A 27,155-nucleotide genomic window follows, 5' to 3' on the forward strand; every position below is an offset into this window, starting at 1 on the left:
GGAAACAAGCAAGATTCAAGACTTCTGAGACACAGCAGCACCAAATTCAAATGTCTATACATTCTTTTGCAAAAAAAAAATATACATATTTTTATTGTAAAGTCAGATATACAGAGAGGAGGAAAGATTGAAAGATCTTCTGTCTGCTGATTCACTTTTCAAGTGGCCACAATGACCAGAGCTGAGCTGATCTGAAGCCAGGAGCCTGGAACTTTTTCCAGGTTTCCCACATGGTTGCAGGGTCCCTAGGCTTTGGGCTGTCCTTGACTGCTTTCCCAGGCCACAAGCAGGAAGCTAGATGGGAAGCAGGGCCGTCAGGATTAGAACTGGCTTCAGTTCTAATCCCATACGGGATACCGGCGTGTGCAAGATAAGGACTTCAGCCATTAGGCTACCACACCAAGCCTAAATGTCTATATATTTCTATACATCAAATGAGAGCACATGCATTCAGAAACATCCACGTCTAGAGAATACTTAAAATGCTTCCAAAAGAAAACATGTGCCTTACTCCATCCTTTTTCTACACACTACAGCGACACACATTTCCATATGCAGTCAAGTTGGTGGATTATTCAACATCATCAGGCCACAACATATTTTCTATTTAAAACTGGCCCTTAAGATATAAAAGAAGTCAAAACCATTTGAATGATGAAACTCCAAATTTGTGGAAACACATCTAAACTTAAGTCCTACTTGTAAAGTTTAAATAAAAACTTAGTATTTTCTTAAGTTTAGTGCACATTAAGAATTTTTATCATATTCAAAAAAATGCCAGATGGAAAAAAATTCTCAGAGGATATTGAGTCAATGCACAACCTAATTAACAAAGATCACCAATTTTTAAAGGATCAGAACACACAGATATGTGGCCTCAAACTTTAGAACAAGCACTTAATGTATTATTTAATAATTCAATTGCCCTGAATTTCCCAAGCTATGTAAAACAGATGAGTTCTCAGTGCAGACCAGGAAACATACACGTGGAATAGGGGCACAATGGCCTTCTGAACTGCACAGGGCCAGCCAACAGTCCCCTGGGTTTCATCTGGTGGCTTCTGGAATCAATCAAGTGGAGGAATACCTGTCACATACCTGTTTGCCCAGTGAATTAGTTTAATAACCAAGACAGTTCTATTTAGTAACAGAGCCATTATCCCTAGGGTCTTATGTAACGTTCTGTAGAAGAGAGATCAGTACTCTTGCGTCCGATGTGGTATGCCAGGATCATGGAGCACTATCAACCTAGACAACCCAGGGCACCGGAAGAGTTAATTCATTTAGCACAGGGAGGTTCCAGCTGCAAAGGAAACCTAAGGCCTCAGGAGGTCTCTCCTCTTAACAGGTGTTTGAGAAACAGACTTTTGTCGTTTGTATATCTTTCCCACGAGCATGGAATTTGAAGTACCCCCAATGAAAAGCTGGCTCACATGCAGTCTAGCAATAATATAATTGGCTCATAGTTCCATGACTGCATGAGGAGGTTAAGTCCTTGCTCTACACCATGGCTATGCAAAAAAGCTTCAACTGGAAGTTGAAGACACAAGACTCCCTTATCCCAGGGAAAAGCGGATAGCTGTTGACAGCTAGAGAAATAAACAGTTTCTTTGAAACCTCTGTAGGGAGGTAACTAACCAGAGTATATCAAGAGGGGTCTATCAATGGTGGCAAAACACAGAAAAACCTACAATGGACTTCACAGTGGAGCTGCACACAACTCCACTAACCCCATGACACTGTGCCTAGGCTGAGCGCAGCATCTCCAGAGGTAGTCTACTTTTTGAAAGCGGAATGGAAATTTCTTTAGGAGATCTTTCCTACTCTTTAATGTCCTTATCTTCTTAAGGGAAAGGAGAACAAAACAGCCTGCACAATCACTGGACATTCCTTCTGCACAACCATCAACTCACCTCTGGCTAAAATTTCATCTGCATTTTGGGCTGCCTGTGGCTTCTTCTTTAGTTGCTCTCCTCTTCACCCAGCTGCTCTGGCAGTTGCCCTGACCGAGCCCATTTTGGCCAGCATTCCCCAGCCCTGGGTCTGGACTGAGCAAACCTGCCTGCTCTGCCTGCTAGCCAGCACTCTGATGGAGTCTCCTGGGCAAAGTAGGGGTCACCTTGCCCAGTGTTTCCATTCCTTCCATCCCACCCCAAGGCCAGGGAACAATCCTTCTACCTCCCCTGAATGGCTCCTGTTTCCTGAGCCAGGTCCACTGGGGACACAAGTTGCCAGGGGTCAGAGTGCCACATTCCAGTGGCTTCACACCACCATGGGAGGGCTCTGAATTCCTTCGTGGGGGGTAGGGGAAAGGCAAGGAGGGGAGCCAGGAGGGAAAAGTTCAGCAGAGGTGGATCCAACCCCCTGGGCTCTGTGTTCTGGACAAAGTCATGAACAGGGAGACAACGGGGGCCCCAAGATCTCCTTCCACAGTGAGCACGAGGAAGCTTCTCCGTCTCCTGTGGGTTAGAAAGGAATAGGCCATCACCTTGATGTTTAGAACAAGAGAATGCAAAGAATATTATGGACCTTGGTTATTGCATCTGTTGAGGTGACTGCATAGAGATGTTTTCTGAGGAAACCTTCAGTCTGTAACTCTCAGATGGTAATAGTCTAACCTGTGTCAATTACACAGTCTAACGTATTTTTGACTAACAAATCGCCACTTCCACTGGGAAGGCAACTTAACTTATTTAACTTCCCAAAGGCAGTTTCTCCTCTGCAGTACTATGTGTTTGTTTGCCTGTTGTTTCTCAGACTTAGTATCTCCTGGACTCGTCTGGACTCACTGCTTTCCTTTGGCTCCTCTCTGTGCCTTTTAGATTTTAACTCTGTAGGATATGGACTCATTTCTGCAGATCCTGGCTACCCCAGGATCACTAAGCTGCCCCTGCGTGCGAGGTCCTAAGGCTTAAGAAATCAGGCTCCAGAAAATACATATCCTATGATGATCCCCTCTAAAGCCAAGGTCCCAGCTAAGTCCCATCTGGACCCAAAGAGAACATTATTACATGGCCTCCAACATCAGATCCCTCTAAAACAGAGGTCTGCTCCACTGGAACCCAAAACAGAGAAGCTGGAGGAGAAATGAGGATTTGAGCTCAAATACGAAAACAGGTAGGGAAACCAACATAACACTAATGACTAAAGATCCAGTACTTCCTCCCAAGATAGACCAGGGGTTGATCATGGCTGGACTGGTGTCTATTAAGAGGACCTGGCTCACCCATCAGTACCCGATTGATGGACACAGTCCTAGGAAAGGAGGAGATGGGAAATGCGCCTCAGGAGATTTGTGACAGGGAGCTCACTTAGGGCAGCCATTCAGGTGTTAAAGTCACAGAAGGCATTGGTCAGCCAGGTTCTGTTGCTAAAGACAGTCTATGCAGAAAACAGCCTGTGACTATAACCCACTGACGTACTTCAACATAACGTCTATCTTCTCCCTTGCCTTATGAGTGTTTAAGAGCAAAAGCTAAGACTGGGGCCTGGCAAGGTGGCCTAGCGGCTGAGGTCCTCGCCTTGAATGTTCCGGGATCCCATATGGACGCCGGTTCTAATCCTGTTTCCTATCCAGCTCTCTGCTTGTGGCCTGGGAAAGCAGTCAAGGACAGCCCAAAGCCTTGGGATCCTGCACGCACGTGGGAGACTTGGACAAAGTTCCAGGCTCCTGGCTTCATATCAGCTCAGCTCTGCGATTGTGGCCATTTGGGGAGTGGATCAGCAGACAGAAGATCTTCCTCTCTGTTTCTTCTCCTCCTCTCTGTATATCTTTGCAATAAAATAAATCTCGGGAAAAAAAAAAAAAGCTAAGACTGTAGGCAAGATGGTTACAATGGGATCATCTTCTAAGCAACTGCTCTCACCGAAAAGGGATCCATGACCAATAGTCACATCCTTTCCTGTCAAACAAGGGCTCAACTCAGGACATCCCTTTCTTTGCTAATACATGTGGAGTAGAGAACCATGCTCTGCATGTAGTGAAAACCACCCTGAATTACCTAGAATTTGGACTCAAGTCTGCCCCCGCACCAAATACAAACTACCTCTTTCACAAGCAAAATGACTCCGTGATCTTTTCAGAAAAACCTGCATATGAGCTGTTCTCCCTGCACTGTGTGCAGACGGCCGTGCAGTGCTCGGGGTGGAAGTCAGGTTGCCCAGTGTGGAACTACAGCAGCAGGGACAGGCAGCATGCTCTTTTGTGAAGATTTGGTTTTAAAGCAACATTTCAATTGGCATGAGAGAAACTTGAGAATATGAATTGCATACTCTTCTGTTACCTTTTCAAAAGGATGAAATGTTCAAACCACTGGTGAAATAATTTTGCCCCACAAGAACCATACTGCACATCCTTACATTAAAATATTTATTATTTTTAGAAAAGCTGGGAAGCATTTAATGGTTAACAGGAATTCTAAAACACACCGAGACTTAAGGGTCGGAGGGGGGATGCAGATAAAAGAGGAAAGCTAGTCAAATGACAGTAGCAAACAAAACCAGATTTTTAAGTTTAATAAACGGCAAGCTGCTTCACTGGAATGGATATGTATTGAAGTTCCAAATCTCTCCATAAAGATAAAGGATTTTTATTATTGCAATCTTGTTGCAATAAAGCACTTTTGGAAGCAGCACATTCTCATTCAGAGTAAGAAGAAACTACTTAGAAAACACCGTTACGGGCCTTGGGCTACTGTCCTTGTTATCCCCATAGAAATCATCACTTTGCTAAAACCATCTTGCCTGAATTACAATTACCCATCCTTGATCAAAACTTCCTGTCCTTAGGATCTCAACTCCTACCAAGAGAGCACAAGGACATATGTCCTTTATTCTTTTTGCCACATGAAAAATTACCTACATAAGCTTCTAAACTTTCATAACTTAGAAAAACGACTTACCTCTTTGTGTTCAAGCTGTGATCTTCCTCCTACATATGGCTCAGTCACCTCAAAGATGAGTGTTGGCACCCTGCCCCGCCATCTCATCCAAATCTTTGGGGACCATTTGTTCCTCTTAGAGGTGAGTGGTAACTGAGAGCAGCCTTTGGTTATTTCCCCAATAGTAAGAGAGAAACCTATTAGGCGATGCCTCCCTAGAAGGAACACCACAAATCAAGCTCCCTAAGAAGCACCTGCTAGCTATCAATGAGATGGTCTCAATTACTGTTTCTGCCACTGACACAGCCCAAAGCCAGGCACTAAGAGACCACAAACAAGCACAGTGGGCTGTTTGATTTAATATCCTCTGCCTATCTAGCTCCTGTCTTGCACATAAACATAGTTTAAAATGTAAACCCACAAGGGCAAAATATCACTGATTACTGTAAATGTTGCAGTTTGAAATATTCCAACAACAGTGGTTTACAGAAATAAATCAACATTTTTGTCTCATGAGTAAAACATGGTTTCTCCCTAGAAATTTCTCATCCAGATGCTTGCTAAGGAAGTAGGGTTTTCTTGTGACCGTGTCCCTAACAATCCTGGCAAATGGAAGCAATGTGTGCAGGTTACACAAGTGGGTAAAATGCCTCAACACCACAGTGACTCACTATGTGGGCAGCAAGCAACAGGGCTGTGGAGTCAGGAGCAGAGCTCAGAGCGAACCAGTGCCAGTAGTCAATGCAGACCAGTGTCCAGTGATGGGGGTGGCTGTGGACAGCTGACTGGAAAGAGCTCTCAGGTTCCCAACAGCAGAGGCTGGGGGACTGAGGACAGCTGCTGGCTGTGAGCCTAAACCCACGTGGATCGAGGCAAATGCATGGGGGAAATATCAGTCTCCAAGTCACACCCAAGTCACAGACTAGAGCCGGGGCTCATGAGGCACTGCTTTCTCCCTGCACCGAGATGGTGAGGCACAGCTGCAAGGAGCCTCCAACTCCCAAACCCTGCCTCTTCACCCTCCAAACACTACAGGCTTGCATTCACATAGCGGCCTTTTCCCTAAGATGCTTGGTACTCGCTAAATAAAAGCAAAGTGAAGAAAAAAAAAAAAAGCAGCTATGCTCCGTTCACAAGCACCAACTCAGGAAAGGTGAAAGCATGAAGCAGCAATAAGCAAACAAACCCAACCTGCGTGCACCTCTGAGATGTTCTTAGCCTGCAGTCTCCCTCAAACTCTATTTATACCACTGCTCACTGTCCCACATCCCAACAGTCAGGAATAAAGGTGTGGCTCTTGCAGTCAAACCTCTCCTCCTCCCCTCCCCCTGGGTTGGCCAAGCTCCAGAGAGCTCTGTAAGCAAGGAAATGCAGTCTAGCGGAGTTGTACTAACACTCACCTACTGTTTAAACATTCGCCTGACATGCAGCTTACACTGATTGCAGGGGCTTCGCCAACTGCCAGGGAACAAGGAAGATGCAAAGCGATTTCATTATAAATGGATGGAAGCATTTATAATCACCTTGTTAAGATTCTGAACAGAAAGCACCAGCCGTTTCGCTTGATAATAGAGATCAACTAGTTTAAAATGAACTCCACAGCCCTGCAGACAATTCATTGATTCTCACCTTTAATTAAAAAGACCTACATGCCCTGTATCAGGCTAGATTAGGAAAGTCCTAGGCTCCTTGTTCGTTTTCAAACCTTATCGTGCAAGGTGCCCTGCCCACACCTCCTTATTGATGCCGAGGAAACACCCACAGCGTACATGTCTGCTGATGGCAGGAGTGTCAAATATTTATTACTGCAGCATGTAAGCATCCATCAACTTTGTACTTTTAAAATATTTTACATGTTCTGCCTTTAGTTCATGTTGTTATTACATATTATAACTAAAATCCCCAAATACCTGAGGTTAAACTATTAGGCTGGATGTGATTTTTTGCCTTCCAATTAAGATTTTTTTTTTCTTTTTCAATAAAGTGGGCTCTTTGAAGTCAAAATGTTATCCAAAAGAGTATTAAGTTTGGCTTATTTATAGGTTTTACTTAACCAAAGGCTCTGGTCTAAAGAAGTTTAGGCAGGTCCTCTCTGTACCTAATAAGCAGCAGGTAACGTTCAGCATTTTATGCACCAAGTTTATCCAAACATTAGCCGGTCACAGATCTACAGTACAGAAAACATAATTTAATGGTAAGGTGGTAATCAGAATTTACTCCTTTTTTTGGTAGTCCAGAAAGCATTGATTGTTATAAAATATCTCTGAACAATGATTCAATTTTACAAACTATTTGAGCAACTGATTTTAAGAATTTTTGTTTTACAACAGATCGCACAAATGAAATCTGAGATACTACAAAACTGGTATTTACCTTTCCAATAATATCTGAGTTATAAAAACTGTTAGTTTTACGGCCAATAATGACAAGAAAAGTAGTCAATATTCCTTTACAGAAGTTCAATAAATTTCATGTTGATGATGATCCAAAAGTTTTCAAGTTTTGTATGTGCCTTGCTGGATAAATTCCTAGCCTCTGGTTTTAATTTAAAAGATGATGAACGCAGAAAATTACTTTACATCCCGGGATGGAAATTCTAGGTAAGGGGAGTGTAAGGTACATACAAAGCATAAAGATTGCAAATTTATCTTGGAATTCATATCCAGTTCCTATGTGGGACCTAGTTAACTATATCCGTTTTTCATAATAAATATTTGCAACCAAGGAATACCTGTTCTATGCTTCCATTAAAGAAAGGCAGTAGACGTGAAATGCTTCTATACAGTGGGCTTCTACTTGTACAAAGCCTGCAAGTGGTTAATTAGCGGCAGCACACACAGAAGACAGCAATCTAGAGACACGGTCCTCATGTTGAGCGCCTAGACACACATGATCAGACGCATGAGCAGCCGGTGGTCATTTCCTTGCAAGGTGGTACAAATGGCCATCTGCATGGGAGGACTAGGTTAGTAGGGAAAATGCAATTCCCTTAAGACCACAAAGAATTTTGTACATTATTTTCTTGGAAAGGCAAGGAAACAAAGATTGTCACAGGGGGAGGTTTTAGAGGGAGGGGACCTGCCGAGCTCACCCAGAATGTCTAGGTTTTCCTACCTTGCTTTTCATATAGTTTTGAAAGGAAGGTGTAAAAGAAAAAGGAGGAAAGCAGCAATCCATGCATCTTAATCACTCAGCTTAAACGGACTATGCAGCAACATAGGAAAATGCACTTGGTATAAAGAAATAGAATACGGCCCAGCGTAGCAGCTAAAGTCCTCGCCTTGAATATGCCGGAGTCCCATATAGGCAACAGTTCTAATCCCGGCAGCCCTACTTCCCATCCAGCTCCCTGCTTGTGGCCTGGGAAAGCAGTCGAGGACGGCCCAAAGCCTTGGGACCCTGCACCCGTGTGGGAGACCCGGAGGAAGTTCCTGGCTCCTGGCTTTAGACTGGCTCAGCTCTGGCCATTGCGGTCACTTGGGGGAGTGAATCATCGGACGGAAGATCTCCCTCTCTGTCTCTCCTCCTCTCTGTATATCTGACTTTGTAATAAAAATAAATAAATCTTTTAAAAAAAGTAGTACAAGATGCATGGGTAAACAAAGGGTACAACACTAAGTGAAAAGGAAAAAAACACGGTGTTTGGTTTTAAAAGTTTGTCTACGAAAACATGAATCTTGTGTTTGGAATAAGAATTATTTTGGAAAACTAAATCCTAAGCTGTGCTATCCTTATAAATTTCCTTAAAAACATACATTAACTAGGGAAATTAAGATGTTCAAAACAAACTACATTGAAACCAGACCACATGTTTCTGAGTGGCCATTGAAAGAGCTTGAATCTATTCATGACCATTAAAACTGCTTGACTCTCATTTTGTAAGTCAAGGACCTTTCCCGTCTGCAACAAAGACCCAGAAACACTTGAGTATGGAAGGTCTAAGAAGTTTCCACATTAATCCTTACTATGGGTCTGCCTTTCTTGACATATGACCTGGGTACAACAGCAGCAACTACAAATCAGTCCCCAAGTAACTGCAGAAGACAGTGGAACATTGTATGTAAACTGCTCAGGAGACAATCCACATGTACTTATCTACATAAACACTGATGGCCAGAGAAGATCTGTTTTGTTGGAATTAACAGAATTATCAGCATCAATAACTAACACAACCATCATGGAAAAATGAGCTTAAAAGATCGCCACAACAAGTATGTAATCCTGAAGGGATTTTTCACATATATGCAGCTTGTACACACGGGAGCACAAGAATATGTATGTATCACATAATCTGCAACATGTGCACACACAGGACGCATCCGCTGTAGAATGACTTTCCCACTGGGACCAATCGTTGACCAAAGGAGGAATGTCTGATTCTACACGGGGGGATTCAGGGATGTTTTCCCACTGTGGTTCTGCTAGTCTCAGGCTCCCCTGCAAGTTCCATCACAGGACCCCTGACAGCCTCTTTCCAATCTTCTCATAAGGTCCTATCTGTTTGCTTTCTGTCCCCAGTGGGACATTTCCTCCCAAAGTAAGTTCTCCAGACCCTGCTGTGGATGACAGTGCAAAGGCTGTTACAGCACAGACCCCTTCCCCCACCCCAGGCTCCAAGAGATTCCTCTCAGGACTGCCTAGCCCCCCTGCTACCTGCAAGACTGAAAATGGTACTTGGCTGCACTTCACACCCACTTCTGCAGTGGTCTCCTTCCAGGAAGTCTATTTTTCAGTTACAAGCAGTGTTTACTCTGGCTAACAGTCTGATGGGCACTCCCTCTTTTGAGTGTTTCCCAGCCCTTTCTTCCATTCATGTGTTTTACGGAAGCTTGAGGATAAGTGTGCTATGTCAGCCAGAGGAACAGCTCTGGGCCCTTCACCTGCACCCCCTGCTACGCCAAGTTAACTGTGGCATTGCCTCACTTTGGCAATGTGTCATCAAGTCGAACATTCCTTCTGCTAATAAAGTGTTGGAGAAGGGATCACTCGAAGGAGAACACACCTGCCGCTAAGGTTCTGGGGGTGTTGTCTCACACGTCACACTGTAATGAAGGCACACACAAGTTAGGAACACACCATCAGTTGCAGAATATCCACAGGGCATGGGCAGCCTACAGTTTCCACTCTCCATACTTTGCTGATTAGCGTCTTTACTTCTCATTTCCACCTTTCACTTGAATGCCCACAAGCATTACGGACAAGCAGAGCTCCAGAACTGGGACTCTGTTTCACCAGCAGGGCAGGCTGCCTCTCCTTTTTCCCCAAACTCTGGTAACAGGTAGTGGTAATCAATGAAAGGATCTACAGGGGGTTACAGGAAAAGACACCAACTATGACACCAACAATTCCTTTCAGGTATGGGGTTATCATGTTCAGTAAGGAACAAGTGACAATGGGGGTATCAGTGTGAAGCTGGTGAAAAACAATGGGGCTCTCAGGGCACCTGCCTTAAAGAACTAAGTGGGCAGAACACACCCCCACGCTCAGATCCAGTGTGATTTTCTACGTGTCTCCATCACTGTGGCGTATTCTACCTGGGCCACATTGCTCTTACAGCAGTTTTGTACGCAGGTGTATCATCCAAAAGGTCCTAATTGGCTAGTCTTTCCTTCAGTGTCGAACGTCTTGCTCTGTCTTAACGCATAAATCACGTTAAGACTTGCAGAAAAACAAAGAATTCATGCCTAGGACTGAAAGAAAAACAATTCCACACTGTTAAATAATAACAAGTCAGGGCTCCAGCCACTAATCATCAAGAATTCCTCTGTCCCTGAAGTCAGAGGGCTTGGAGTGAATCCAAACGGGATTCTGCTTTCCTAAATTCCTGTGAACTTCCTGTTCCAACCATTGTGAAGCATTTTTATTATTCGCAGTCACACACTTCCAGTCCCACGTTGTTGGCTTAGGATTTCCTTCCGCAAAGACTCTGTACAGTTACATTCCTTGGGATGTTTGGAGATCACCTAAAGCTATACGCAGGTTGCATCATCCACTGCTCTTGGCACTGAGACTGAACATTCAATACATGTTTGATAAAGTCTCTCCTGATTAGTCAACAAAATATGTGTAAGACAAAACCTGGACTTAAACTGGAGAATCCAGCAGTCTGTTCCCACTACCATCAAGAATTCATCTTGTCAAGTGAACTGTATGTATCTCTCAGTGCAGCAGACCCCTTGCTCTACAAACATTACAAGTAACAAGCTACAAAGAAAAAAAAATTTTTTAAAAAACCTCCAGTAAGAGGCCAGCACATGAAAGAGGACATCTTTATGACAAACTGGCCAGAAGAACAATCCTCCCAGACACAATTATCTCAATACATACAGCTGAAGTGGACTCATCATGGGACAATTCTAAGGAATTCTGACTGGGGAGGGTATGGTTACCAGGCTGAGCTCTCTTCTACAATGATGAGACTTCCTATGGGATTCTCTTACCAGGTCACCCCGCTCCTTCCAGTTTCCACAATACAAACCAAACAGTTCAGACGGAAAAGCTTGTGTATAATATCTTGGATGACCTTGAGTCTACATTTAGTCAACAAATGCTCATTGAGTTCTTCCTGTGTGCCAAGTACTACAATAACACACAATCTTGGCACCAAAGTGGATCACAACAAAGCAGGGAGACAGAAATGTGAACTGGACACAGAATGGAAAGTACTACAACAGGGAAAGGAGAACAGACTATTTATGGGCCCTGGGGCTGGAAGGTGAGGGGTTGGGAGGAGGATGGCATTTCTCTTGCTGAGCAGCACAGAAAAGCTTCACAAAGGAAGCTGAACGAAGTGGCAGGGCTTGAAGGGCGAGAACACATTTGAAAGGACATGAAGACAGCTCTGGGGAACTGGCAAGGCTGCACCACACCCACTGTGCAGTGGCCAGCTCTGCCCTCCAAACCTTTGGCTGCGGTAGATCATAGGAGGTACATGTTGGCCGAATGCCTGAGTTTTCTGAGTTCTCCAAGGGTCTTTGACCAAAACAAACTGGAAATGAAGTCAGAATACCCAGAACGGTAGCAGCAAGATAGTCAAGTCCTTAATTTAGCAGTCTAATTTTCCCTTACCTGTGGGCTTTTAGTAATAACATGCAAATTACTGTGGGCCTATGGGAAGTTAAATGCTTATTATATCAAGGTTGGAAGTAGTTGGAATAATTATGTATATGAAATACACCCTCTTTAAAGAAAAATCACTGCACCTTCTTTGCTACTCGTCATCTTTCATGCCTTCTTGCTCCTCTTTTAGTTCCTAACACCTTTCTACTTTTCCATCCTCTCAACAAATATTAGCACCCAAGCATTTCTGACTCAAGGGTATAAGCTTATATATCCACACACAATTGAAAAAATATAACACACAGGCTATTGTTAGTGCCAGATGCAGCTGTAATTATGTATTTCTTTTGGACATGTTTTCTGTTATTAAAGCATGTAAATACTTCATCTCCCTCAAGTTTTCCAGCCCTTTGTTGGCTGGGAGTTTTTGCTTTTCCCTTTTTCTTTCCAAAGCATTCAGTATGATTTCCGGAATAGACAATCAATAAAATTAGTTGCCAAGAGCCTATTTTTACCCAATATTATCTGTGAAAATCAATCTCATCTCCTCCTAGCAAGAGTTCCTATGGCTTCTTTCGCTGTACTTTTACAGGGCTCTTCTAGTCCTCACCCTATAATTCTGATATCACAGTTAAAATGTTCACAGATGTCAATGACAGCTTACTGTAAATCATCCTATACTGGCATGTTGGGTTATAATCACCAAGAAGTGAAATAATCTCTAAATTCCACTTTCCTACCTAGAGATGTCCCAATTAAACAGGTAGTTTAAAAGTCAAAACACTTTAATTAAAGTAAACAGTGCACAATCTTCATGTGTTCAGAAGTCATTGTCAGTTTGCCAATCTACAGAATAGATAACTACACTCATCTGGCATCAAGCTGGCGAGTTGTTTTCAGCACATCCATGATGCAACCCCAAAACATTCTTTGCCTGGGTTGTGCCCTGAGCAATGGAAAACACACACACCCTACACATAAAGGCACAAAGTTAGCTACTTACTGAAAGAAGGAATGTTTTTCTCTCAAAGACATTCTCTGACTGTATTCATTCAGCGACCCAACTGCTGATGCTAGAAAATTATCTTTCTGTTGTGGTCACATCATTTTGAACTAACAATTCTATACAACTTTGTTAAGACTTTGTTACATAAAACATTGCCACTTTTTGATCCATATCCTCATGTCCTGTGTCAAACGGCCTTGGTGTGCTGGCAGATGTTATCCCAGCAAACATTTCTACATTTTTTTTGGCCATTAATGCAAATGCAATTATTGGGAGGGGTCATCACAGAGGGTTGGACACTTGGCACCAACTTCTAGTAGTCAGGTCCCAACCAGCAGGCTAGCTAGCTGGACGCAAGCATGCTGGTAACAATGCCGAGGCATGTGGAAAGATGGTCAGAAAGCATCTATCCAGGGCTTTCTGGGCACCTGAGATCTAGTCTGTCATGGATCACGGTAGGCATCTGCCAAAACAGGAGGGTCAACGGGAAACAGACGAGAGCAAGAGCAGCATCTGTCAATCTCCTAACTAGCACAAACTCTCACAAGAGCAAACTCGCACTGCACTCCCTGGCTGCTTCCAAAAGCAAAATGCTGGGTACCAGGAATCCAGAGTTCACCACTGCCACTCTGGTCTAACAATTCTCAGGCTAACGTGCACCAACGAAGCAGGAAGACGAACAAATAAAGACCTGTTTATGTACCAAAGAAGAGAAAGGGGAAACCTATCTTAGACTAAAGCTCAGGTTTAGTAAACTTAACACCACCCATCCGTCCGTGGCTATTTCAGACAGGACACTACTAGCAACTATCCAGAAATCTAGCCTGGTAGATAGATGGTAAGATCTGGAACAGGATTTAACTTTTGAAATCCGTCCTCAGAGGAAAGCAAAAAAAAAAAAAAAAAAAAAAAAAAAGCAGACACAGAGCAAGTCACAGTATAATACAAAATAATTACTCTGCTGTTAGTCAACTCTTACATGATGTACAGACTAAAGCTCTGCCCCATCCAATCATTGGGGGCAGGGAGCAAAAAAAAAAAAAAAAAATAGAGTATTACAGAAAACCAAAAGTTAAATAAGTCCATATTGCTAAGGATTGGTGCCTCTGGTGACTGAAAATGAGAATCACGAAAGACAGCTACATAACGGATTAGCTACTGAGTTTTCTACTGTCACATCTTCCCAAATTGAGCATTAGGCTTTCAGCAGACTTATTAAATGGAGAACTAGCTGGAATGAACCAACACCTCATTCTGGAAGGCCACTCTTGGCAAAAATATCCACACGGCACAAGCAAGCTGAGCTGAGTGCTGGTGTACAGCGCAGGACATGCTATCACATTCGTTAGAATAACATGTATTCTACCAGGTTGAAGATTCCCACTCCTATCCTTTCTTGATATCCTGCCAAGGGAGAACATACAAAAGAAAACTTTCCATGCTTCACAGTTTGCTCCTGAGGTACACTTTCGGGAAGACAGTTTCCCAGTCAGTGTTCCACAGAGACGAGGGCACAGGTGCAGCCTGTGGCATATTCTCCTGCAGGGACTCGTCATTTCATCCTCCCAACAAGAACCCTTGTGTGCCACGTTTGGCCAGTGACTCCTTTTCAGGCAGGATTACTGCTAGGTCTCTTTCAATTCCGTCTGCTTCTTAAGGAAACTCCTAGGCAAGTGAAAACAGCAGCAAAGGTAAAAGAATGCGGAGAATTTGGCTGCTGCCTGTAGTATTAGGAAGAACAGCAATTACTCAACTCTGAGCATCAGAGGCAGAAGAGCAGCGTGGGAGCAAGTTTCAGCCTGTCTCTGATCAGGCTTCTCCCTGTGCAGGCTCTGTCACCCACCTACCTCACAGCCACCATAATTAATGACTTCAATGAGAAGATGGAGAAGGAGCGAAGGTAGTTGGCTGGCATAGGCATAGAAGTGAAGCATAAGGTCTACCTTGGACCCAGGCTAGGTTACAGTTAACACCGTTTAAAGATCACAGACATGCAAAAGATGTCTCTAACTTCCCAAGATCTGTGTTTTGTTGTCCTCATTGCCTTTTGGTAAAGAGAACTGGGGACGGCCAGCGAGTTCCTTTGCGAGCAGACGGTGCCGGAGGCAGGGGTCAAGCTCCCAGGGTCGCCTCCTCACTGAAGCAATGGCTTCCAAACTCCTGCGAACAGTCATCCTCGGGCTGCCCGGCTCAGGCAAGGCCATCATGTGCCAGATGATTGCCCAGAACACCCACAGCACCTCTCCAGCGGCCACTTCTTGTGGGAGAGTATCAAGGCCAGCATGGAAGTTGGTGATATGGCCAAGCAATACCTAGAGAAAGGCTATTTGGTCCCAGATCACGTCATCACACACCTGATGCTCTCGGAACTGGAGTGGCCAGCACTGGCTTCTGGACGGTTTTCCGAGGACACGAGTACAGGCTGAAGCTCTAGACAAAATCTGTGACCTGGATCTAGTGATCACTTTGAACATTCCATTTGAGAAATTGAAAGATCGGCTCAGCCGTCGTTGGATTCACTGTCCCAGCAGAAGAGTGTATAACATGGACTTCAACCCACCTCATGTGCATGGAATTGATGGCATCATTGGCTCACCATTAATCCAACAAGAGGAAGATAAGCCCGAAGCAGCTGCTGCCCGGCTAAGACAGTATAAGGATGCTGTGAAGCCAGTCATTGAGCTATACAAGAGCCGAGGAGTGCTCCAGCAGTTTTTGGGGATGGAGACTAATAACCTCTGGCCTTATGTTTACATGCTTTTCTCAAACAAGATCACACCTATTAAATCCAGACAGGCATATTGAGCTTGCTCGGTGGAAGAAAAAAAAAAAACTGGGAAGGATTCTGGTCTTTTCCTCTAAGGCCTTCTGGTTCCAGCACCTGGTAGAAGTCTGTAGATACTACCATCTTCTCCTTCCCTGGATCTGCAATTACATACAAGGTAATACCTGACTCCTGCCCAGCACTTGTAGACCATAAATGCATAGATCTGATGACCAGAAGTGGCCCCAGTTAACATCTGATTCAGGACTCCTACTTTCAGGCAGGTATCCATTTAATTGTATCTTGACAATTTACCCAAAGTGAAGCCAAGGAAAGTGCAGGAGGTTTTATCTAAGCCTTGAGCTATCAAGGAAAGAAAAGATCCCAAAGCCATGACTACTATTTGTCCTCTTTTATCATGCAGTTCTTATACACATTCTCTCACATTAATCTTTCTGAACAGCCTCAAATCCTTGCTGAAACAAGCTAAGATCTAATAATACATTCACTTTCTTGATTAAAAACACAGAAATGTATCTGGTCTTGAGTTAATGTCCAAGGCAGTGGTAACAAAAAAACAGAACTCCCAACTGTGAAAGTGAGAAAAAGTTTTCAAGGTCTGCATTTGATAAGATAATGGAATGTTCTGCTGCTGCAGAATTATAAACACTGTGAGGGGATGGGGCCCATGCAACCCACGTGGAAGATTCCTCACACATTTTAAGGTCCAAAGCGGTCCAATTCGTACTCATACAGTCCAGTCCAGGTCAAACATGCTCGAGGTAGCCTGGTCTTATTTTGGCAGCGCTCTTGCGGTCACTCAGCGAGGTATCACAATGCTTCAATATTGAGATGCCTTTTGTTTTATCACAGCCATGGAACATTTCGCTTGCAGCCTTCGGATAAGAAGCTAAATAGGTTACCTCTCCTAGACCAGGACTGCAGGCTCCAGTTTCATTCTGCCTTGCCAGAAATTCCTTTCTGTTTTGAATCTGAGATGTTTGTTTATAGTTTTTGTTTTGAAATGCTAAATAAGACAGGCATAGTCTCTAGTTACAGCCTATATCTTTTTTTAACCTTGCCATTGTGAGAGTAGGTGGTTGCTCAGAAGTTAAAATTTCCAAATTCTCAGGAACTTGAAACATAAAATTACAAAAGTAAAACAATTAACTCTTTAATATTTTTTTAATGTTCCCAGGGACTTTTACCTTATGCTGCTAGTGTTGAAACTAACATGTACTTAAACAAAGCCCTGAAACAATTAAGTTTACTATTTAAATGTGTGAATACCAGCACTGTTGATCCAAGGTTGATCCAAGGTACTACTATGATACCAAAAAGGTTTCTGAAGACATAATCTAATGTCTATATGCTAATCAAGCTTGATTGTCAAAAAACTTACAACCTACATATTCCAAGGACTTTACCCTCATTAGGTTCTTAATTTTTGTTCTGTGATCGCCAATGTCAAGCATCTGCCTTGAGGTTTCTGATGCCGATTCCCAGGCATGAAAGAATCCCAGTTTAAAATATGCAGTTCTGGTCTTCTGCAGGATCACACCTACACTAGGAACCGGAGCCAATCAATCCAGGGTTAGTCCTAGGTGTTCTTCCTTCCCAGCTTTCTACAGCAGCACAATGCAAACCCCAGCCCAGCCTGCAGCACCAGACCATGTGAAAGGTGACAGGGGAAGGCCTATGGTCAAGAAAAGCGAGGCATGTGGGCCCCAGCCCCGACACCTTCCGTTGCTACTGCCAGTCTCTGAATGCAGCCTGTTCTGCTGCCTCTTCCTTCCACAACCCCATTAGGAAATAACAGCCTTCCCTCTGCCCGCTCCTTGGGTCTTTGGTGTCTTTAGCAATGGCTGCCAGAAATCTACAGAAAACGTCTATCAAAGAAGATTTAATTCCTTCTCATGAAGCCAGGAGCCATCAAAATGTCACCTTTTAGAGGTGGGCATTTGGTGCTGGGTTAAGCCTGCATTCCTTATCAGACTGCCTGGGGGCATGTGCTGGCTGTACTTAGGATTCCAGTTTCCTGCTAACAGGAACCCTAGGAGGCAGTGCCGATCTCTCAAATCCTTGGATGCCTGTCTCCCATGAGGGAGGCCCCCAGTAACAGCTTCTGGCTTCAGTCTGGGCCAGCTTCTGCTGACCTGGCTATCTGGGGAGTGAATCAGTCAATGGGGTATCTCACTCTCTGCCTCTGAAAACTAGAGGAAGGACTCAAACCATAAAACCAAATGAATAATCACAAAAACTCCAAAAGTGTGAGGAAGCGTGTTCATGCTGGCTGCAACCCACGGACGGCCCAGCGCAGCCAGACCTCTCACTCCCAGTAACGCACAGTCCTTGGCTCTTAAAGGTCCCATATTAGAATTCCCACCCTGTGCCCCCAACTGCAGAGACAGACTTCACTGTGGAGCAGGTGCGAGGGTGTTCTGAAAGTAGAGACTAACAAAAGGAAGAGGGAGTAAGGATGGAAAAATCAAGTAGGAATCATTTTTTAAAATCTCTTCGATATCAGTAACTGCTAGCAAGGATCACGTCTCATACAGGTATGCATGTATGTATGTATGTATACAGACATAAGCACACACCATGGGATCAGACACTGCACTGTAGGAATTACCTCTAATCCTCAGCACAATATTTGAGGAAAACTTTTTAATAGTCCACAGATGAAGAAACTGAAACCCAGGGAAAAATAGGTAAGCCAGGCCCAGTCAAAAGCAAAACAAAAACAAAGCCCCAGCAATGAGATCTGATTTGAACACAGGCTAGTTTACCCCCAACAGCAATTTTGTTTCTTCTTCTCAAAGTATGATTATTCTCCAAGATAGTTTTGTAGGTTTGGGATTTTCATTCCCCCCTAATCATGTTCCCTTCCCCAAATTCCCCTCCCATGATTTTATGTCATATTAGTACAGTAGTAGTATAGTTCGGGCACAGTTACAAGTTTTACACTCTGGGGCCCGGTGTGGTGGCCTAGCAGCTAAAGTCTTCACCTTGAATGTGCTAGGATCCCATATGGGCACTGGTTCTAATCCTGGTAGCTCCACTTCCCATTCAGCTCCCTGCTTGTGGTCTGGGAAAGCAGCAGAGGACGGCCCAAAGTCTTGGGACACTGCACCCGCCTGGGAGACCTGGAGGAGGTTCCTGGCTCTTGGCTTCAGATCGGCATAACACTGGCCATTGTGGTCACTTGAGAAGTGAATCATCGGATGGAAGATCTTCCTGTCTTCTCTGTATATCTGACTTTGCAATCTAATAAAAATTGCCTTGAACCATTCGGTGATTTGAGATAAATGAAAAGAGAAAAAAAACATTTTTATTAGAAAGGCCAATTTTACAGAAAGAAGGAGAGAGAGGTCTTCTATCCCCAAATGGCCATAATGGCCAGAGCTAAGCTGACCTGATGCCAGGAACTTCTTGCTCCAAGTCTCCCATGTGGGTACAGGGTTCCAAGACTTTGGGCCATCTTTCGCTGCTTTCTCACACCACAAGCAAGGAGTTGGATCAGAAGCAGAGCAGCCAGGACATAAGCCAGCACACATATGCGATGCCTGCACTTGGAGTTGAGCCAATGCACCTTCCCCAGGAGTGGCATTTTTAATGAGCTCTCAAAGTGATCTGCATGCACACTTATGTTTCAGATGTACAGTTTCATCTCATTTGATCTTCACAGCAACCCCAGAAGATTACCAACTGCTAACAGAGAACCTGGCTGACCAAAGTGCTAAAAGGAACAGAGACCAGATCCATGGGTGATGTTCAATATACACTTCTGGGCAGAAGGATGGCAGGGTTAGAAAGGGATCATCAGAATGGGTTGTTTAAGCCTCTGATCTCTGGTTTAGCACAGTCGATATCAACTGGAGCGGCAGCAGGTGGGACAGAGGCCCTGAGAGGACACGTGATGGCCATACACACTGTTCCCTCAGCTCAAGCCAGGGTGAGCACATCAGGATCATCATGCCAGGATCTAGTAGCAAAATCACCTTCTGGAACATTAACGTGAAGAAAAACATACATTTTTTATTGTAGTGAGTTTAGGTTCTTTTTCCTGCTCAAATGAAATATCAGCCCATAGATAGTTAAATTCAGAATTCCTATGATTTAATGCAAAAAACATTATTCATCATTTTCAGAAAAGACCGATTTATTTGAAAGATTTACAGAGAGAGAGAGGGCAAGACACACAGGGATCTTTGATGTACTAGTTCACTTCCCAGATGGCTGCAATGGCCAGGGCTGGATCAGACTGAATCCGGGAGCTTCATCTGGATTTCCCCCATGGCTTCTGACCATTACTTTCGGGTATTTCTAGTGAGTGAATGAACTGGGGTTGCGGAAGAGTGGTAGAGACCGACATCTGTTGACGCTGCAGCTGACAAAGGAAAACGGGATCTTTTTGGAACCTCACCCCCACCCACCGCAGGTTCCAAATGAACATTCAGTCTCGCATTCACCCTGAGGGCATTCTCGAAGGCAGGTGGACTCTAGGACTCCTCTGTCTGTGGGACTGGGCAGGTCCCGTCTGTGCCCAGAGATCGCTGATAACTGGCCAGGGCAAGCAGCAGAGTGGGTGCAGTCAAGAGCTTCTGATAAAGGGACACCTCCCAGTTCACTGCCCACGCTCTTCTGCCTAGGGCAACAAGTCAGAACAAAGAGAAACTAACCGGCAGAAGGAAGCCTGCCATTTTGAAGTCCAGCTGGTACTGTGTTGAGAGCACAGCAGCCTCCTTTACAGGTGCTGGAAACGCTCCACTCTGCACTGTTGCACAGGTAGCACCCCCTATCCCATGCACAGGACAGCTCCAACTTAAAGCTTTAAACTATGTATGGAGTAAAATTCCCCTTTTGGGGTCTGCCACCACACCCAAAGAGATCCACTTCAGATCTGAGATTCCTGGCACAAATGTTATCCACCTATTTCCCCTGCCGATTAATCACATACAGACCCAGGAAATCACTTGCTCGTGGAACTTACTACAGACATTTTATGGTCTGTTTCCTGGCTTATCTTGAGTAAAAGAGTGCAAAGAGTAGAGATCATGTTTGAGCGGTCCCCCAGGCTTCCCAGCTGCTCCTTTGCCCCAGCAGACCTTGTGCAGATTCCAACAGCAAGGAATGAGTGACAGATTTCCATGCCAATCAAGTCAGATGTTTGAAGCCGCAGCTCTGCAGAAGCACACTTCTGAGAAGCAAGGGTTCTAACATGCTATTCATGCATGCTCGGTTACTCTCCTGTTCCACTGGTATGTTTCCAAAACTCAGTACCTACCGTTTCTTGGGGAACACAGTGCTCAGGAACGGAGGCCTTACCTTGCCCTCTTTTCACCACCTCCTACCCCACTGCATTCACAGGCTAGAGCAACACAGCCACTGCTCCTGCGGGCACTACTGCCCGAGAGATGTTAAACACACCCACATTTTTCAGAAATTTCACAATTAACGTCTGTTTGTGTTTTGGATTATTCCTCAAAAGATGAATTCAATATTCTTTTCCCGTTTTCCATTCATCATTCTTTAGTCCTCTCACCCGTGATGTTCATAACGTCATCTGTTTTATCTAAACCGTCCAACTTTAGAATGTTCCCAAGCTGTTCACTTATAACTCCTTCACTAAGACACACAAAGCAGTGAGACACACCATTAATCCTATCCCCTGCAAATGGATGTAATATCCCGAGTTGAAGGACTGTTCAGTTTTCTTAAGTTAACCCAACTGCTCCGAACTGCACTGCCAACATATGGCTGGACTACTAGACATGTGTTAACGGCAGCAAATACCTACAGAACCTCTTTTTCCTTTCTGTGCTATGTGAATTACTTCTCCTTTGCCAGAGATCGTGTTTGACAGGACTCAACAACAGTGAAGATTCAGTCCTGCTGACCCTCAAAGTGAAGGCCACTGAAGCCTGTCAATGGTAGATGTGCAGTGAATGGTTGGTTCCCCCATGTTTCGTCAATATTTACTTCTGGGAGGAACTAATTACTTCCTGGTGTACTGGCACTGGGAGCTCTCTCCCTTCCCGTTAACATAACTTCACAGGCCCTCTGCTTCCTTCTTCCTGGCAGCAATGAGGTCACTTTACCTAAAGACTTTTGGGATGAAAAATAAAGCCCATTACTCAAAATCAAAGTCTGAGACCAGGAAGTACTCATTTTAAAAACTCCCTACTATGAGTGTTGATTTTGCCCTTCCTTTAATTAGTAAAAATCAAGGACTTTAACTCCAGGTCCCATCCCACAGCAGGGAGGGCAGCTCACTGAGCGACTGGTACACTACCCAGTGTTTTTGATGTATTACCCGCTCTCCAATGCCCTGCTCCCTGGAATGCCCCATCAGGGTCCCATGCTTGGCCTTGGAAACGCCCACCGTCTCCAGTGACAGTCTTCCAGCATTAAGGGAAGAAACCATAATTGTTTCACAAGACAAAAACTGGGAATTTGTTGTAAAAACTCCAGCACACTTAGTTTGTTCCTCTAATCATTGCCCCATGACAAACAGCTGGAAGGAAAGAGTTAAAGCACTTAGGGCAAAATAAAGAAGGACTGTGTACTCAAAAAGGCAATTTTTGCACAGCAAGGGTTTTGGAAAATAAACTTCCACAAAGGTAAAGCCACTGAGTATGTAATTATGGGAAAAGATGCTCGGTTCACACTTATCTGCAACCATCACCACCAGGACCCAACACAATGCGGTCCTTAGAGCAAGGCAACTCAGCTGCATCCACTAGGTTTCTCATTTTATCCTCAAAACTCAAGTCACCATCTGCTTTTCTCCTACGGAGAGAAGGCTGGTCATGGCCTGCACCTGTGCCAGCCACTCACTCCTGAAATATATATGTGCCATATTGCTTCACACAGGAGAAAGCCACTTAGCTCAAAAGGTAGTTTGTATGACCCATCAAAATAGCCTTTCTAGAAAATTATTAGTTTTTCTAAATGTTGTCTTATCTCTGCAAAGGTTTTCCTATCAGACGTCTCCCTCCAGGGTTCAAAAGCCAAACTTGTTTCTCGGGCTTCCAGGTAATTTCCCTGGAGGCAGGCAGGCTGGCCCAAGAAAACAGGCCAGGTAGGACACTGCTACAAAGGGCATAGGAAGACCCAGATGAATGGAAACAGGAAGGGGATTCTACTCTCCCAGGGATCAGAAAGCACTTTTTAGACTTAGCAGAGAAATCATGCACACTTCAAATGACTTAGTAGACACTTTCCTTTTCAATTACTCATTTAACATTTTAAATTATTCTGCAAAGATACCCAAGCATGGGGCCCCAGGCACGGTAGTCTAGTGGCTAAATCTCGCCTTTGAAGGGCCAAGATTGCAAATGGATGCCAGTTCATGTCCCAGCTGCTCCACTTCCCATCCAGCTCCCTGCTGGTGGCCTGAGAAAGCAGTCGGACAACCCAAGGTCTTGGGACCCTGCACCTGAGTGGGAGATCTGTAAGAAGCTCTTGGCTCTTAGCTTCAGATCGGCTCAGCTCTAGCCATTGTAGCCACCTGGGCAGTGAACCAGTGGATGGAAGATCTGTCTCTCCTCCTCTCTGAAAAATCTGCCTTCCCAATAAAGAGAAATCCAAATGTGCATTTCACACAATTCTCAGACACAACTCATCACATTATTTAAACTTTGCAGAACAGTTTCTTGTTTCTTTGTAGAGACTGCTCATCCACTTATTCAATGCACTGTCAGTGAAGACCCACTGCTGGCCAGGAAGCGCTAAACTCAAGGCAAGGATCTCAAGTTGAAAGGGGTAAATGTCTCCCCAGGATTGATCTGACTCATTTTAGGAGCTGCCATTGAAAACATGATTTTCCCTACACAAATAAAAAACACTGCAAGTTAACAAACAGCAATGTAATTTGTATTTAAGTCATGTCATGGAAAGCAGGTAGTCACCAGGTCACTCCTACCCCATGCACTGCGTTTTCTCAGTGTAGCCCAACGAAGTTTCTCAAAGTTTTCATTAACAAATACAACCAGTAGGGGTCATTTTAGTGCAAAAATTGCAGCAAAAAGAACTTTAACATGAACAAAATATAAAGAATTCCTATTCATGTTGCAAAAATCATGTTTCAATGCAAGAATTTTTAAATAAAAGTGAAAACAGAAAGAAACCACACCAGTCACCAAAAAATTTCTTGCAAAGAAAAACCAGGAAAGAGTACCTTCTAGATAATAACCAACATGTTGATTCCTCCAATTCTTACAAAAGAAGGGATAGGGCTACTCATTCTTTTCCCACAAACTTTATAATTCCAGATGTCTTCTTCACATTACTATAGACACAGGACTGAAAATACCTGTCAACTAAACTGCTGTAACATGCCAAGGTAACATTTGTTGTTTGCCTCCGTGGATTTGGAATGCACCTTTTGTGCAAGCTTTAGAATCCTTTTTAAAAAGTGCCCAGAGCTCACAACTGTGGCAGCTCAACACAGTCCAGTTTCTGGAGGACACTACTTGAGACGCAGGCATGTTGCGCAGGCAGAATACCAGTTGCACAGGGTGTTACCGGCAGAAAGGAAGCTAAGAGGGATCGCATCATTTCCGAGGAATGAAAGGCTCCCCAGCCAACTGCCAACAGAGCTCCATAATGTGACCTGGGAGGCGGCTGCCAACAAGCTGGAAGACAGTAAATGTTCCCTGAGCATTTCCTTCTCCAGAAATACACTAGCAAGCCACAAAACAAGGGGCAAAGTCAGTCCGTCTCCGAGTACAGCAGCCTGTGGCGCGTCTCACCCTGCTTGTTGTGTATGCTCTACTCAGGAGAGGCCAGATCAAGCCACAGGGTCCAAGAGGCAGGGTTCCAACACACACCTTTCAGTCTGTCATTCAAAATACCCAAACACCCAAAACCGAATAGGAACTCTGTCTGATGGCCGTTTTTCCTGAGTCAGAGCTGAAAACACGTTACAGGATGCAACTGCATGCCAGGTGGGAGGCTTTCCTATTCCAGGCAAAGGAACCCTTAGCCCTTGTAAACCAACGTCCTAGAGGCGCAGCACAGCCGGCCCCTCCCCTGGGAGAAGAGGTTCCTCACTCACCACTGCCCACTAGCTTTTAAATCAGAAAGGACTCCCGATTAGCCACAACTGGCCGCAGATATAAATAAGTACCCGTATTTACAGAGAAGAGAGCACTGAAGCCTTTTAGTAGATGCATTTAAAACGCAAAAAACTTTCACCCTGTCCCTTCCTTTTTCTGTATCCCAGCACAGTACACACACACACACACACACACACACACACACACACGAGGATGCCTCAGAACAAGCCCCTCCCTGGTCGCCCAGGTGCTCCTAGGCTCAAAGTGGCTCGGAAGGGACCCAGACAGAGGGCGCCTGGTCCTGCGCCAGACTCCCCCAGAAATCCGACCTCTGCGCTCTGCTCACTCGCCAGGAGGGCCCGGAAAAGCATCGAGCAGGGCACCCACTCTTCCCTGGCTCCCCCCCGAGTCCTGCCCACGCGGCTGATAGCAAGAGCTGGGCGCTTCACTCTAGACCCCCGTCGGCACAGGCACCCCGAGGCCGCGGAGGGCGGGAGACACGCCGGCGGCACGCCCCGACCCTGGCGGCTCCACTCATCTAAGCCCTATCTCCCTCCGGCAGTCTGGCCGTCCGTACACAAGGCGCTCCGCTGTCAAACAAACAAACAAAAAAAGGACCGGCAACACAGCTAGAAACACGCGGCCGTCGGATCTCCAAACGGCAGCCACTGACAGCAAGCAACAACTTCGCACGGCCAGGTGCAGCACCCACCTCCCTCTCCCTTCGGAAGCCAAAGCCTCTGGCCGTTTCCAATAGGCAAATAAATGAGTAACCACCACCGTAGGCTACTTCCCCTAGGCTGACATCTTCCGGAGCTGAAGCTGATTTATTTGCGGAGGAGGAAGGGGGTGAACCAAGAACGCAAGGGAAAAAAAAAATAAGAGTCGCCAGGGGAGTGAGAGGTGGAGGGAGACGCGGAAAAGGGACTCGTCTCGCAGCCGGTGCGCAGCGCCCGGGCCACACTGCGCCAGTGCGGGCAGGGGGCGGAGACGGACGGCCCGGGGGCTCGCTCGCTCCCGCGCGCGCGGCCTCCGCAGTGCCCCGCCCGCCGCGCCCCCACCTCCAGTGGCCACACGTGTGTGCGAGGGTGGGTGGGCGCGGGGCCCGGGCCACCCTCGTCCGCCCCCCACCCTCGAAACCCAACCTGGTGCGCGGCTGGCTGAGCACCCCCTGGAGAGCCGGAGCCGAACAGCGCGGGGGGCTCCGGTCCGGGGGTGGGGGGGTGGCCGGGAGGCGGTGGCCGCCTCTCCTCCCTCGGAGCCCCAGACTCCTCGCCAAAGTCTCGGCCAAACTTTGTTCGGCGCGGGCGGCGAGCGCAGGGGGGCGGGGTGGAGGGTGGAGGTGTCGCCACGGGCAGCCTTACCTTCACAGACGCCCACTTCGTATTCGGTGATAGAGTCGCCATTGAGCGGGGGGCGGATGACACAGCGCAGCCCCCGGTCGCAGGCTCCGTGGAGCCCGTAGGCGCCGCCGCAGCTCTCGTTCCTCTGGCGGGCGCACATGTAGCAGCAGCCGCAGACGCCCTGCACGATGCTCCCGGGGCAGCTCCTGGGCTCCTCGCACTTAGACTCGTCGCAGGGCAGGCAGACCAGAGCCCGGGTGCCGGAGCGCGCCAGCAGCAGCAGCAGCCCCAGCAGCGAGACCAGGAGGTGCCCGCAGCCGGCCAGCCCCCTGCGCCCCGCCACCAAGTACATCCTCCTGCGCCGCCGCCGCCGCCGCCTCCTCCTCCTCGCAGCCGGGCCGAGAGCGGAGCGGGCGCCCTCCCCTCCGCGGGGTCCACGCGCCGCAGCCGCCGCACCCGCAGCCGGCGCTCTTCGCCGCCCCCCTCGGCGCCCCCGGGGCGCGCCTCCCCTGGCGGGGCGAGGCCCGCGCCCCTACTGCGGGCCGCGCCGACCCCCGAGCCCACTAGCGTTGGCGCCAGCGGCAGCGGTGGCTTCCCCTCCTCCTCCTCCTCCTTCTCTTCTTCCTCCTCCTCCCGGGAGGGAGGGGGAATAAAGAAAAAAAGTTTCCTCCCGGCAGCTCCGGTTCAACCCAAACTTCTGGCGGCGGCGGCTGCGCTCGGCTCCAGCCCGGGCTGGCGGCGCCTCCTCCTCCTCCTCTTCCTCCTCCTCCTCGCAGTCAGCCGGCCCTGCGGAGGAGCAGCCTCCGGGCCAGTCAGTGCCTCCCGAGCGTCTGAGTGGGCGCGGTGGCGCAGCACACGGTCCGCGGCGTCCGCTCCTCGAGCCCCGCTCGCCTCACTCCTGCGCCGCTCCTCCGGGCGCTTGTTTATGGCTCGAGCCTCCGCCGCTCGGGCTGCGCCCTCCCCCTCCTACCTCATCCCCCTCCCCCCCCCGGCCCGCGCCCCCTCCCCCCCGCGCCGCTCATTGGCTGCCCCCCCACACCA

At 46.4% G+C, this 27,155-nt stretch overlaps 1 protein-coding gene and 1 pseudogene across 4 annotated transcripts in view; one reads left to right on the forward strand and one right to left on the reverse strand.

Moving 5' to 3' along the window:
* Positions 1 to 26,849, reverse strand: part of LOC101529675 (cysteine-rich motor neuron 1 protein) — a 187,479-nt gene extending 160,630 nt beyond the window's left edge. For 2 of the 4 annotated variants that reach the window (XM_058668084.1, XM_058668083.1), the window contains exon 1: positions 26,136 to 26,730. In XM_058668084.1, the coding sequence (XP_058524067.1) occupies positions 26,136 to 26,466 (331 nt within the window). In that variant the 5' untranslated portion in view covers positions 26,467 to 26,730. Of the gene's footprint in view, positions 1 to 26,135 lie in introns of all 4 variants that reach the window. The other 2 variants (XM_004582731.2, XM_058668082.1) reach the window with 2 other exon arrangements.
* On the forward strand, positions 15,091 to 15,750 carry LOC131481022 (adenylate kinase 4, mitochondrial-like; annotated as a pseudogene).
* Positions 26,850 to 27,155: the final 306 nt, after the last annotated feature.

Source organism: Ochotona princeps, chromosome 8 (genome assembly GCF_030435755.1).
Source record: "Ochotona princeps isolate mOchPri1 chromosome 8, mOchPri1.hap1, whole genome shotgun sequence".
Lineage (NCBI taxonomy): Eukaryota > Metazoa > Chordata > Mammalia > Lagomorpha > Ochotonidae > Ochotona > Ochotona princeps.